General features: G+C 49.7%; 2 protein-coding genes across 19 annotated transcripts in view; both read right to left on the bottom strand.

Moving 5' to 3' along the window:
* The window catches only part of camsap1a (calmodulin regulated spectrin-associated protein 1a), a 19554-nt gene extending 10622 nt beyond the window's left edge, over positions 1-8932 (bottom strand). The window contains exons 1-13 of one of the 17 annotated variants that reach the window (XR_014119248.1): positions 8460-8932; positions 7686-7846; positions 5212-5474; positions 3823-3984; positions 3511-3591; positions 3114-3218; positions 2882-2941; positions 2487-2628; positions 2268-2407; positions 2066-2162; positions 1779-1941; positions 1437-1528; positions 558-642 (exon numbers count right to left, since the gene is read on the bottom strand). Coding sequence is in view for 15 of the 17 variants with exons in the window: in XM_081704788.1 (XP_081560914.1) it covers positions 558-642; positions 1437-1528; positions 1779-1941; positions 2066-2162; positions 2268-2407; positions 2487-2628; positions 2882-2941; positions 3114-3218; positions 3511-3591; positions 3823-3984; positions 5212-5474; positions 7686-7845 (1550 nt within the window). In the remaining 2 variants the exon portion in view is untranslated. Of the gene's footprint in view, positions 1-557; positions 643-1436; positions 1529-1778; positions 1942-2065; positions 2163-2267; positions 2408-2486; positions 2629-2881; positions 2942-3113; positions 3219-3510; positions 3592-3822; positions 3985-5211; positions 5475-7685; positions 7867-8459 lie in introns of all 17 variants that reach the window. The other 16 variants (XR_014119249.1, XM_081704788.1, XM_081704787.1 and 13 more) reach the window with 16 other exon arrangements.
* A 2364-nt stretch (positions 8933-11296) lies between these two features.
* The window catches only part of notch1a (notch receptor 1a), a 25500-nt gene continuing 24296 nt past the window's right edge, over positions 11297-12500 (bottom strand). For both annotated transcript variants that reach the window (XM_035521560.2, XM_081704533.1), the window contains one exon: positions 11297-12500. This exon is cut by the window's right edge and continues 1300 nt beyond it. The gene's annotated coding sequence lies outside the window, so the exon portion shown is untranslated.

The following is a 12500-nucleotide window of genomic DNA, read 5'->3' as shown; positions in this document are numbered from 1 at the left end:
CATGCTTTTGGGTTTTTTCCCGCAATGTTACGGCCGTTACGCAGAAGTGGGGTAGGTAGCACGCCACGAGATGTTTGGGGTAAGAACCCAAGGAAAGCACGCGTCACAACTAAAACCGTTCTCATTGCGTTATGCCCCTGCATACACCAACAAAGAGCATTTAGTGGCTCACAGAATAATGTTCCAGAAAATTTATGATACTGTATGACAGAAGATTTATGACTATTCAGCTGAATGGTGAGAAATGAGAGATTTTGACCATAAATGAGAGGAATGTTAATACTAGTAGAATAAACCTAATGTCCTACGTTTCAAAAGTATTCTCTATTTATTTAATCAATACACTTAACAATTTGATCACTTTGTCGACCCATTATCGACCACAAATAAATAAATATAAATGTTTCAGTGTAGACCTCAAAAAGGGTTCACACTCGGAATCGAACCCACGATTTTAAATGTTAAAACAGGAAGCGCCTCATGCTACCTGCGCTACCAGGTGTGCTACAGAGTTGAGAGGGCAGCAGGAATGCCCAGTGAACTATGACCTCTCTTACCTCTGTCTCCTCTCCAACCAGGCCAGCCGGGATCCAGGACCGTGTTCGTCCATACGAGAGAGAGAGCTTGACCTGTTCCTGAACTCTACGCACATGCATATGCACACACACACACACACACACACACACACACACACACACACACACACACACACACACACACACACACAGACAGAGGAAAGACAAGTAGCCACAGTTAAAGATACCTGTCCATGTATTACCAGTGTGTTTCCATCTGACATTAACGATACACACAGGTGCTGATCTTGAAAACACCCGAACAGCTCTTTTCAGTACGGTCTCTTGGACAGGAATCTGTCTAACGTGCTAGCAGAAAGGCTCTGGACACCAGCTCAGTAATGGAAATGTGAACAGAAGCCTGGCCAGGCTATTTCAGCACCGTTAAACGTGCAAATCCAATTAGGAAAGAAGGTCTCATTTCAGTCTCATTCTAAGCTCATGCCACAGTAACAGATTGCACATCAAACAAATGTGCACAGACTAAAGTGTATGGATGTGGACATCCATTAAATATTATACACACACACACACACACACACACACAATTATATATATATATATATATATATATATATATATATATATATATATATATATATATATATATATATATATATATATAAAAACAAAACAGAAAACAAAACCAGGAAGTTGTTTGAGCAATGTTAAGGTCTGAGGCAAACAGACAGACAGACAGCTTTGTCAGGTTGTGTAAGAGACAAACTCAAGGTCCTGAGGTTTGAAAAACCTGCAACCGGTAAACTACAAAAAGATTCACTGCTAGGGACGAGATCTTGGTTAGAGCTGGGTGTCTTCAGCTTAGAGTCAACGGATGAGGTTAGACGTGCGCTCAGTTACCTGCACTCTCCTCCACCTGAGTGGCCTTCTGCTGCCTCTGTCTCAGTGGGAGGAGCTGGTGGGAGGGGCTGTGGGAGGGGCTTACCTTGGCACTACAAGGGAGATGATTGGTCAGCTTGTTAATCCTCCCAGACACAATTGTTATAATGTATGTCAAATATGCATATACACACATGCACGCGCAAACACACGTGCGCAGTTAAGATGCAAACACTGTAGCTAGACGCAGTACATTAATACATTAGTACAACTATAAAGCACGTGGCATTGAAACCCATAGTAAACAACACACGTGATAACACACGCGGAACGACAAGCGCGCTAGACAAGAGACGAACTTACACGGGCGAGGGCACTAGGTGCAGGTAATACCTGGTCAGGGGGTCATAGGTGGGCCTTGGCACCATGGAGTCAGCTGAGGGGGAGGGGCTTAAGAAGCTGTGCTTCGTGATGTTGGAGATGGGAACGTAGGGGCGGGAACTCTTCGTCTGCACCGAGGTCCTCACTGAGCAAATGGAGGACACAAGTGTCAATCAACGGTACTGACGCCACCCTCCGGATTCAGAACCCGAGTGAAACAGCTCTCCGAGAGTGAGGTTTGGCAAACGCTTTTTTCGTTTTTTGCTCACCATCATCGCTCTCCTGGAGATCTTTGGGCTTCACAAAGTCCGGCCTGACGACCTCGAACCACCAGAACAGCTCGGCCACGTAGACCATCACGTTGTGCTGGAGGAGACGGGGCAATCAGCACGTGTGCCTCCCGCTAAATGTGCGCGCGTGTGTGTGTGTGTGTGTGTGTGTGTGTGTGTGCGTGTGTGTGCGCACGCGCACCTTTAACACTGGGGGAGCATACAGCAAGTCCTCTGTGTGCAGGTACAAGCAGCGGTTCAGGTACTCAGTGGAGAACTCCCTCAGCAAGCGGATGTTGTACACGCTGTCCGACAGGGATGGGACCTCCTTCAGGCAGACGTCTGGGGACAGGAGGTAGCGGAGGTGAGCGCCTGCGTTCCGACGCCTCTCCCCACCCCCTGTCTGGGTGTGCGCACCTACCCTCCAACCGCAGGTGTTCAGGACAGTAGTAATGGACAATGGTCAGCAGGGCGACACCGTCACACACATCCTTCATCAGATCCTCCACCAAAGGCAGGTGCAGGGGGGAGCGGCCAGACAGCTGGTCTCTACGGTAACGGACCTGCGTTCGCGTGCAGAGCGGGAGAGAGCCGCACGTTCACACACCCAGCGAAGCCGTGCAAAGCGTTACGCATTATGAATAAACACCTGCGTTACTACATGACAACATCTGAATACAATTATGCCCTGCATAATAACGATAATAATAAACATTAAACACTTTTTATTATAACATACAGATTGCAAAGTTGCAAACACAAACACACAACAACAAAGAATGAATGAATGAATGAATGAATGAATGAATACTATACCAGATGAGATAACATCACAGGCTCCAACATGCAATGGGCCAATGCATGCATTAAGTCACACTGACAGAGAGAGAGAGAGAGAGAAAGAAATTCATGGGTTGTCTTGGCTCTTGTCATGACAACCCATGAATTTCTTTCTCTCTCTCTCTCTTCCAGATCTGAAGAGACACCACTTAACACACACACACACACACACACACACACACATACATATACACACACACATACATACACACACACACTCTCGGAGTCTCCGTGAGCGTCTGTGACCCCGGCAGCAGAGAGGGGGCGCTGTAGCACTTACAGGCACGAGCTTCCAGTACCATTTGGAGGGAGACTATCCGACAGCAAAGGGCAGGTCAGGGGAAGAGGAAGAGCAGCCAAAAGGTCAAAGGTGAGAGGTTAGCAGTTAACAGTTAAGAGAGTGAGCATGAGAGTAAGAAAAACAAACAAACAAACAAACAAACAAACAAACAAACAAAGATCAGATTTGTTTAATGGTCCAGTAATCTGATCAGATTAAGGATAAAACAGGGTTACATCGTGCAGTCGGTCACACACTCAGTGAACCAGCCAATCGTGGTGAGTATTACTGGCATGCACCACGGCACATGACTGGTCAGCAGTACCTTTTGATGACAAGGTGAGTCCATCAAGTGCTGTTTCAGTTTCAGTTCTTTCTCAGTGATTTCTCTGGTTTTCAGAATGACCTACAAGGCGTGCGCACACACACACACACACACACACACACACACACACACACACACAAAAAGTGTTTCAGTTTCAGTTCTTTATCAGAGATTTCTCAGGTTTTCACAGTGATCTACACAGCACACACACAGTTCAGAATAGCAGTGACAAAGCCCACCGAGTTCATGACAAATACAGTCAGTCCTAGCGGCACACACACACACGCACGCGCACACACGCACAGTGCTGACCTTGTTGATCCAGAAGAGCATGGTGTCCTCCATGTTGAACGGCAGCTCTTTGGAGGCGCAGAAGGTGGAGAAGCGTTTGACACTCGCCACCACCCGCTCTACGCTCATCATCTCCACTGTGCAGGCCAGCATCAGAGCATCTATCAGGGGGATGTGGGAGCTCTAGGCGCACACACACACACACACACACACACACACACACACACACACACACACACACACACACACACACACACACACACACACACACACAAAGTATCAAAAGGTTTCTCAAATTCTAACTTCTTAAACCCTTTCAGAACCACAATGCGCCACCCAGACTCAAGCACTATTACTAGATCACCAAAGCAAGGTAGAAAACACCAGGAGAAGAGGAGAGATTAGAGAGGAGAGGAGAGGTTAGAGAGGAGAGGTTAGAGAGGAGAGATTAGAGAGGAGAGATTAGAGAGGTGAGGAGAGATTAGAGAGGAGAGGAGAGGTTAGAGAGGAGAGGAGAGGAGAGGTTAGAGAGGAGAGGAGAGATTAGAGAGGTGAGGAGAGATTAGAGAGGAGAGGAGAGATTAGAGAGGTGAGGAGAGGTTAGAGAGGAGAGGTGAGGAGAGGTTAGAGAGGAGAGGAGAGATTAGAGAGGAGAGGAGAAAATTATTATTCTGTAATAATATGAACAATAGTTAATTTGTCTGTTTTTTGTTATTTTTTCTAGAGTTTTTTGGTTTTCACATCATCATAGTCTGCAGATTAGTGAAGCAAAACACACGGGTGCTACGCATCACTGAGTAACAGTACAGCATCACACAGCTGAGTGTGAACGTTTCCTGACGTCACAGTGGTGCACTAGGACCATGGAGCCCTACAGCCAGCCCCACAGGTGAGAACCCTGCAGGTCAGAGTGCATCAGAGCCACATGAAGGGCTCCCACGTACTACACCACATTCTACTACCACAGTATCACAATATGTCACGGCAGCACTGCCATACTAGAGAGAGAGAGAGAGAGAGCGAGCAAGAGAGAGAGAGCGAGAGAGAGAGAGCGAGAGAGAGAGAGCAAGAGTGAGCAAGAGTGAGCGAGCAAGAGAGAGAGAGCGAGAGAGCAAGAGAGAGCGAGAGATTCAAATCTAAGACATAAAATAATTCTCACTCTGCATGACTTTTTCCTTTGCAAAAATACACACACACAAACACAAACGCACACAAACACTCAGTTTGAATCCGACACACAAACAGCATGTTGTAAGCAGATGGTCATCAACCCTTCCCTAACACACACACACACACACACACACACACACACACACACACACACACACACACACACACACACACACACACACACACACACACACTTCCTCCTCTCAATAATGCCAAAATGCTACGCCCCCGCCCGCTCACCATCTTGATGGGGGCGCAGCCGAGGTCGTCGTGGGTGACGGGCGTGCCGTCGGCCTCTCGGACGCATACGCCGCGGCGGGCGAGTGCCTGCAGGACGCACCGGTGCGATGCGAGCCCAGCGGCCTGCTCGCCCAGCGACAGCAGACCGCACACGCGGCAGTACAGCTCGGCCGTCAGCAGCAGCTCCAGCACGGGAGGCTTCAGGTGCTCCACGCGGTACTGATCCGTGTAGAACGGGTCTCTCAGATCCTCAGGGACGTGCTCTGAAGGGGAGAGAGGGATGGGAGAGAGAGAGAGAGAGAGAGAGAGAGAGAGAGAGAGAGAGAGAGAGGGAGGGAAGAGAGATAGAGGTGGAGAGATCACAGGTCACGGATTTCAACAGAAAAGGTCAATAATTGGCCACACGTCCTGACCGGCCGAGAGACTCGGCGTTCACTCGGCATGACTGTCGGCAAAATGGCCGCAAGGTAAACGCCGTGGGCAGGCTGCTAAATGAAGCGCGAACTGGACAGGGCTTCACCGCGACACCCACAATCCCCCGGGAGACGGAGCGAGACAGACAGACGCGAACAAGGAGACACACGTAGAGTGCAAGAGAGAGATTTAGAGATTAGCGCGCTCATCCCAAGGTCTTCCTGAACCCTGTTTCCAAACACCGGGGAATGTGACACGAACCCAAATAAACAAAATAAAGGACGCAGGACGGAAAAAGGAACCGGAGCGTTCCACTCATCTTTTACTGACATAACGGGAATGTGGTGTGGCTGTGGTGCTGGGTGGTATTAAAGTGACGCCGTGACAGATTAGAAGCGGTAAAACGTGGCTGAAGTGTGTCGTGATCGTGCCGCTAGTCTTCTTATCGCGGACGACCCAGATATGCGACGAAAGGTCACAGCGACAGATTTGGGGCCCAAATCAGCACTGTCCGAATTCTGTCTGTCGTCTCCCTTACAAGCGACCCCATGTAGTGGCTATTGTTGTATATGGGACTGCCTATGTAGCGACCAGTGAATGAATAAGCACACACCAGGGATGTCAACACCAGGATGGTCAAAGGTCAGCCAATCAGATTAGAGCATGGGGGAGATAAGCCATTGGGAGGCTTTCTGATATTCAGCCCCCACTGAGGGGGAGGGGACCGTGTGTGTGTGTGTGGGGGGGGGGGTGGTCACGCCTGTCTGCGTGTGTAGTGAGTGATTCGGCTATTTCTTCACATTCCGTGTGCCTGGCTGTGTCCTGTAGGCTACTATAGATGCACACCAGTTTCCCTGCCAGCTCCTGGAGTTCCATATAAGGGCCACAGGAGCAGGCTAGAAAAACCTGTGTTTGAACCTGTGTTTAGCCTGTGTTTTAACCTGTTTTAACATTTGTTTAACCTTTTTAACATTTGTTTAACCTGTGTATTATCCTGTTTTAAACTTTTAACCTGTTTAACCTGTGCTTTAACCTGTGCTTAACCTGTGCTTGCCGCGTGGCTCCCACCGGTGTCAGCTCTGTCTCGCGTTACACAGAGTCGGGTTACTCCCGCGTCTGACCCGTTCACACCAAGGCCCGCTTCCACTGCTCGGACCCGTGACTCACTTTAATCGGGCGTTTGGCGGCGCCGCCGTGGGAAGGGGGGGTTTGGCGGTCTCCGGCCGGGCCGTGAAAAGCAAGCAAGCGTGCTCCGTTTACGACGGCCGATGGCTGACGGTCGTTTTTCCGACACTGCCGCATTTCTTGGGTTTATGCAGGCGGCTGCTGGAATCTGTCCACAGTTCAGCGCTGGCAAAGGGCCTGTGCATCGTATCCCGCAGCCGATGGCTGACCTTGCGCGCCCCTAGCGAGCTGCGGCGTTAGACACGGAACTGCTAGCACCTCCGCAGCCCAGCCCTTGTCTCCAAGCACTCTGGGTTACGCCAGGCCAGAAGCTCCATACAAGAGTGGCGTTTCAGGAATAGATATGGTGACATCACACCAGTGCTGTTATTTACGATCAAGAACGCACATACACAGGAGAAACAGAGGTAGTCACTAGGTGTGTATCTAACATTTTTGGAAGAGCTTGGCATTATACAGCCACCTCTCTCTCTCTCTCACACACACACACACACACACACACACACACACACACACACACGCACTGATGCTCCTTCAGGCTTGGATCCAAAATCGTCCTCACTTAACTGACCGCAAGTGCTGACTTACGATCCGGGAACAAGCTCCATCTCACGTTCTCTTTCTTTCGTTTGTCTCCATCACATTTACACTCATCCCCTCCCTCTCTCCCCCACAAACAAACACACACACACACACAGGCTTACACCTCGACCCTTTTACACGAGGTGCCATGTGAACGCCTCTGTCCCGCCGTCCTCTCCGTCGCCGTGTGCAGCGGCGGCTGCACCCCCGCCGGTTCCTCGGAGCCGCGCGACGCTCCGAGGCGGGGTCGGCTCGCGGACCGGAGAGAACGGCTCGCGCGGCGGGCGCGTTACCTTCCCCGTACGCCTTGGCGAACAGCCAGCGGAGGTTGGCGTCTATCTTCGCCCGGGCTGAGTCATACAGCTCCAGCGGCACGATGTCCAGGACTCCCTCGGCCGAGTCGGCCCTCCTCGGAGCGCTGTCCCCTCCGCCAGCAGGCGCGTCCGCGTTCATCCTGCAACAGCACACGAGCCGCTGCACGAGTCAGTCCGGCCCCACCGTCCAGCCTCGAGGCGCTTTATTCATTGCGGGGACATTTTTCTTAATCGCAGCGACTAACGTCTGCTAAATGGGACGCGCAGGGCGGCAGACAGTCGTCGTGCATTGGCCGTAGACAGCAGAGGCTGGTATGTAGCTAGACGACAGGCGTGAATTATTCTGCATCTAAAATGATAGCGTTAAGACAGATATATAGCGGGCTGTCCTGGCATGGTGTGGTAACGTGGCTAACCTACATCAACGGGCCAATGTTAGCTAGGTTAGCTATCTTGGTAGGTAAAAAAAAACACAAACAACAGATTAGCTTGCAAACTAATGCTTGGAAATGATGAGTCAGGTGTTCTTGGATGGTCCTTAGGCGGTCCAAACGGTTTGTTGTTTAACCTCACAAAACAAGGATTAAGCGAAGTTATTTTTGTGCAGGTGTCTGTTAGAATGATTGAATGGGAAAGCCTGGCTAGCTTGGCCGGCTAACTAAACGCCCGTGGTGATCTCCGCGACTGACAGCTGCCGATTCGAGAAAATCACATCACGCAATCGGTATCGAAATTTAACGGCGGTTAAATTACCTGCAGCGCGACGTGAAGTCCGCTGTCCGGTTTTAAAGAAGCACCAGCGATGCCCGTTCCGAGCCGACGCGAGCTCTCCGTTACCCTGCGATAACAGCGCTCGGGTCCCCCTCCCCTCCGCTCCGCCCAAACAACAGCCCGACGTGCGGCGGCCTTCGCTACATGACAGCCACGGGGCCGCCCGCGTCCAACCCGGGGTTTCCGTCCGCCGGGGTCGCTGACCGGGGGGCGGCGGGGGTCCGGCGCCCGTTGGACTCCGCTGGTTTCGTCGCTACGGATATGCGCTCGCGCAGCCTCGAGCTTACCGGTGAGCGCGCCTGCGTGCTCGGACCGAAGGGTGGAAACGCTACAGTGACGGTCCGCCGGCTAGGACGCAGCGTCGCGTTGCGAGGGACAGACCTGTAGCGCCGCACGTTTGACGGGATGAACCTTTGTACCATGCAGGTGGGTTCGGCCCAGGCGTGCCAACGGGATCACGTCTCGCTGCGAGCTGCTAAACGGGCTCCTTGCGTGACCCTTTAAGCAACTGTGACCCAGAGCTGGTGGGATCACGGCACGTTTTCGTTGCGTTAAGTGATAAACGCATTTTTTTAAAAAGTGCAAGCAGGGAACGCATTTGAAACGTATTCGAACAAAACCGGTGTGAAGTGTGCTAAGAGCGACCGGGTCTTCTGGAAAAGTGTCAGCTGTTGACAGGTTGAGTTCAACTTCAGCAGGTCTAATTCTACGTGTAGTACATTTCAGATAATCGTGAGGTCCTCATACAATCTCTGTAAGCATAGGGTTAGGGTATAGGGTTGGGGTGTAAGAGTAGGGTTAAGGTGTAGGGTTACGGTGTAAGAGTAGGGTTAAGGTGTAGGGTTAGGGTGTAAGAGTAGGGTTAAGGTGTAGGGTTAGGGTGTAAGAGTAGGGTTAGGGTGTAAGAGTAGGGTTAGGGTATAAGGCTAGGGAAGGGGGTAAGAGTAGGGTTAAGGTGTAGGGTTACGGTGTAAGAGTAGGGTTAGGGTGTAGGGTTACGGTGTAAGAGTAGGGTTAAGGTGTAGGGTTAGGGTGTAAGAGTAGGGTTAGGGTATAAGGCTAGGGAAGGGGGTAAGTGTAGGGTTAGGGTGTAGGGTTACGGTGTAAGAGTAGGGTTAGGGTGTAGGGTTACGGTGTAAGAGTAGGGTTAAGGTGTAGGGTTAGGGTGTAAGAGTAGGGTTAGGGTATAAGGCTAGGGAAGGGGGTAAGTGTAGGGTTAGGGTGTAGGGTTACGGTGTAAGAGTAGGGTTAAGGTGTAGGGTTACGGTGTAAGAGTAGGGTTAAGGTGTAGGGTTAGGGTGTAAGAGTAGGGTTAGGGTATAAGGCTAGGGAAGGGGGTAAGTGTAGGGTTAGGGTGTAGGGTTAGGGTGTAAGAGTAAGGTTAGGGTGTAGGGTTATGGTGTAGAAGTAGGCTGTAAGAGTAGGGTTAGGGTGTAGGGTTAGAGTGTAAGAGTAGGGTTAGGGTGTAGGAATAGGCTGTAAGAGTATGGTTACCGTGTAGGGTTAGGGTATAGGGTTAGAGTGTAAGAGTAGGGTTAGGGTGTAGGAGTAGGGTTAGGGTGTAGGAGTAGGGTGTAAGAGTATGGTTACGGTGTAGGAGTAGGGTATAGGGTTAGGGTGTAAGAGTAGGGTTAGGGTGTAGGAGTAAACATCGGACTGGGTTTCCCTAAAGCATCGCAACACAAAGAACACGCTCCCATTTACGATGATCTTAACGCTACGATATGTTTTAAGAAACCAGGCCCAGATTTGTATTGTTTATTATTCATTTTTTTGGTTTTCACTCATTGAAGTATGGTGTAATTTGTAATACGAGAGGATATTCTTGGATTATTTGTTGGACAATTCTTTGTGTTGTGATGCTTTTGGGAAAACCCAGCCCAAGTCGTAGGGTGGGAAAAGATTTTTAAAAAGTCCAGCCTCACTCATGTTACCCAGCTACTTCATCCATACCTCAGAAGAAGAGACTTCTACAGCGGATTATACTCTGCACTGACGTGGGCCTCCGGGGTCGAAACGGAACAGTTTTCCATTATGAGGGTTCAGCAGGGTGTAGGTCAATCTGGGTTTTCAAAACGGAAAAGCCCAGCAAGTCATTGGTCAATGCAACCAATAGGAGTCGAGGGAGAGAGGTAACGCAGGATAGTAACGAGGTTCCCGTAGGAAAATGTCATTTTCCACACTTTTCCTGTTTCTCGTTATATATGTTCAAAGTGCAAACTGAACCATTTTGGAATGATTTGGTTCAACTGCACCACAACATGGAGGTTAGACTATTTTGAGTCCTGAGCTGTTATAGACAAGTAAACAATCAGTCCTGTGCAGGGGGATGGATTATTGGATGATATTTTGGACAGTGTGATTATGCTATTAGCATGTGTGTGTGTGTGGTGCGTGTGGGAGAATCTCCAAACATTCTTGTGCGCAGGGACCTCACAAGCGCGTGATCCATCCGTTCCTGCCTATATTACTGAGGCGCACAACAAATGTAAGGCCGAATGTCACATGACCACAAGGAGGGCTCAAAAAGTGCTCAAAGAGCGCTCAACGAGCGACGCTCCTGCCCTTAAAAAGCATTCGCTCATTAGGCCGGACGGGAGAGCCGAGTGGTCCGTCCTGTTTCGGGCAGGGTTGACACAGGCATGGGGTCTGCCGTGATTCCTCTTGTAAGGTTTAAGTCAGTCATTTCAAACATGACAGTCAAACCTTTGAAGCGGAACTAAGGGTGAATGTGTTTAAACACGCAACTAAAATATATGTACTGTATTTAAGGTTATGGCAAAACAAACTGCCAGTCATTACCCATGGAGCACCGTGAATAAATGTCAACATGTTATTTTATTGTTTCAAGAAAATATTTTACAAATCATTGGGGAAAAATGCTTTCCCTACCCCGCAAACTACAAATGTATATGTCATTATTTATCAGTAAAACATTTTAGCAGTGTTTATAAAACAGGTCCGACACCCGGCAGTCACTCTTTATGAGGGCCGATGACATCATCGCAGTGCAACACACATACACAGTGGTGTACATTCTCTTTCCCACGTACACACACACACACACACACACACACACGTACGACTACTTGTCTAGTACATATACTATCTTAACAGGCATATCTAGCCTTGTTCAACCGTCGTGAATCACATGTGGCCATTGGGGGAACACTTGGGGGGGGGGGGGGGTGTCCTGGATACCCAGGAACACCAATCAGAGTTGTTCTGGATGGTGGGCGTGGCATCCACTCTGACCGCCTCCCCCGCGGGATTAAAACGGGCCGGGTGAAAAGCCCAGGCCGGGGCGGTAACGGAAGATGGAGGCGATATGGCGATGGGAGAACAGAGCCCTATGCGTTCAGCGACGGTTGTCTGAGGCCAAAAACACATCTACCAAGGTGAAAGGAATAGCGGTGATCACTGCGCTACATACACAAAGCCCTGCCTCCGTGCCAGTCACCTCAGGTGCTTCGGAGAAGACGACTGGTTCAAAACCGAAAAAGTCAAACAACGTCTTAAGACAATGCGCGGGGCAAGCGTTTCCATGCTGACGAGAACTACGAGGGTTCCCGCATCCGGGAAATTGTCCTCCGCAAAAACATGGGCGTCCAGCAACTCGGGACGGCTTCTTAAGCGAGCAAGAGCACGCGTCCCAGGTGTCATTCACCGCCGTGTCATCCGGTAACGCAGCAGTTCTGCAGTGCCGTCCAGTCCGTGCACGTATGTGACGGAGGTGACCGCAGGCATGAGCGCGTGTGACGGCGCTCTCGGCCAACATTCCAAGATCTCCGATGTACATAACACTTAAGACTTTTTCTACAGCAGTTTTACAGACATTCTAAAGTTTGGTTTTAACAGGACCACATAAAAAGCTCATTAATACTGAAACCTCTACCAGAAAAAAAACCCAAAAAAAACCTCAAAAGCATTTTTCAAAAACAAAAACAATTACATTTGCTCAGTAGTTCGGAGATTTATTTCTGAGAAGTTTGCTAATAAAAATATAATGCATAAATAAAAAGA

The sequence above is a fragment of the Electrophorus electricus genome, chromosome 21 (assembly GCF_041902795.1).
Source record: "Electrophorus electricus isolate QZ-2024a chromosome 21, ASM4190279v1, whole genome shotgun sequence".
Lineage (NCBI taxonomy): Eukaryota > Metazoa > Chordata > Actinopteri > Gymnotiformes > Gymnotidae > Electrophorus > Electrophorus electricus.
Note: the sequence above shows the minus strand (reverse complement) of the source record. Positions and strands in the feature narration are given on the sequence as shown.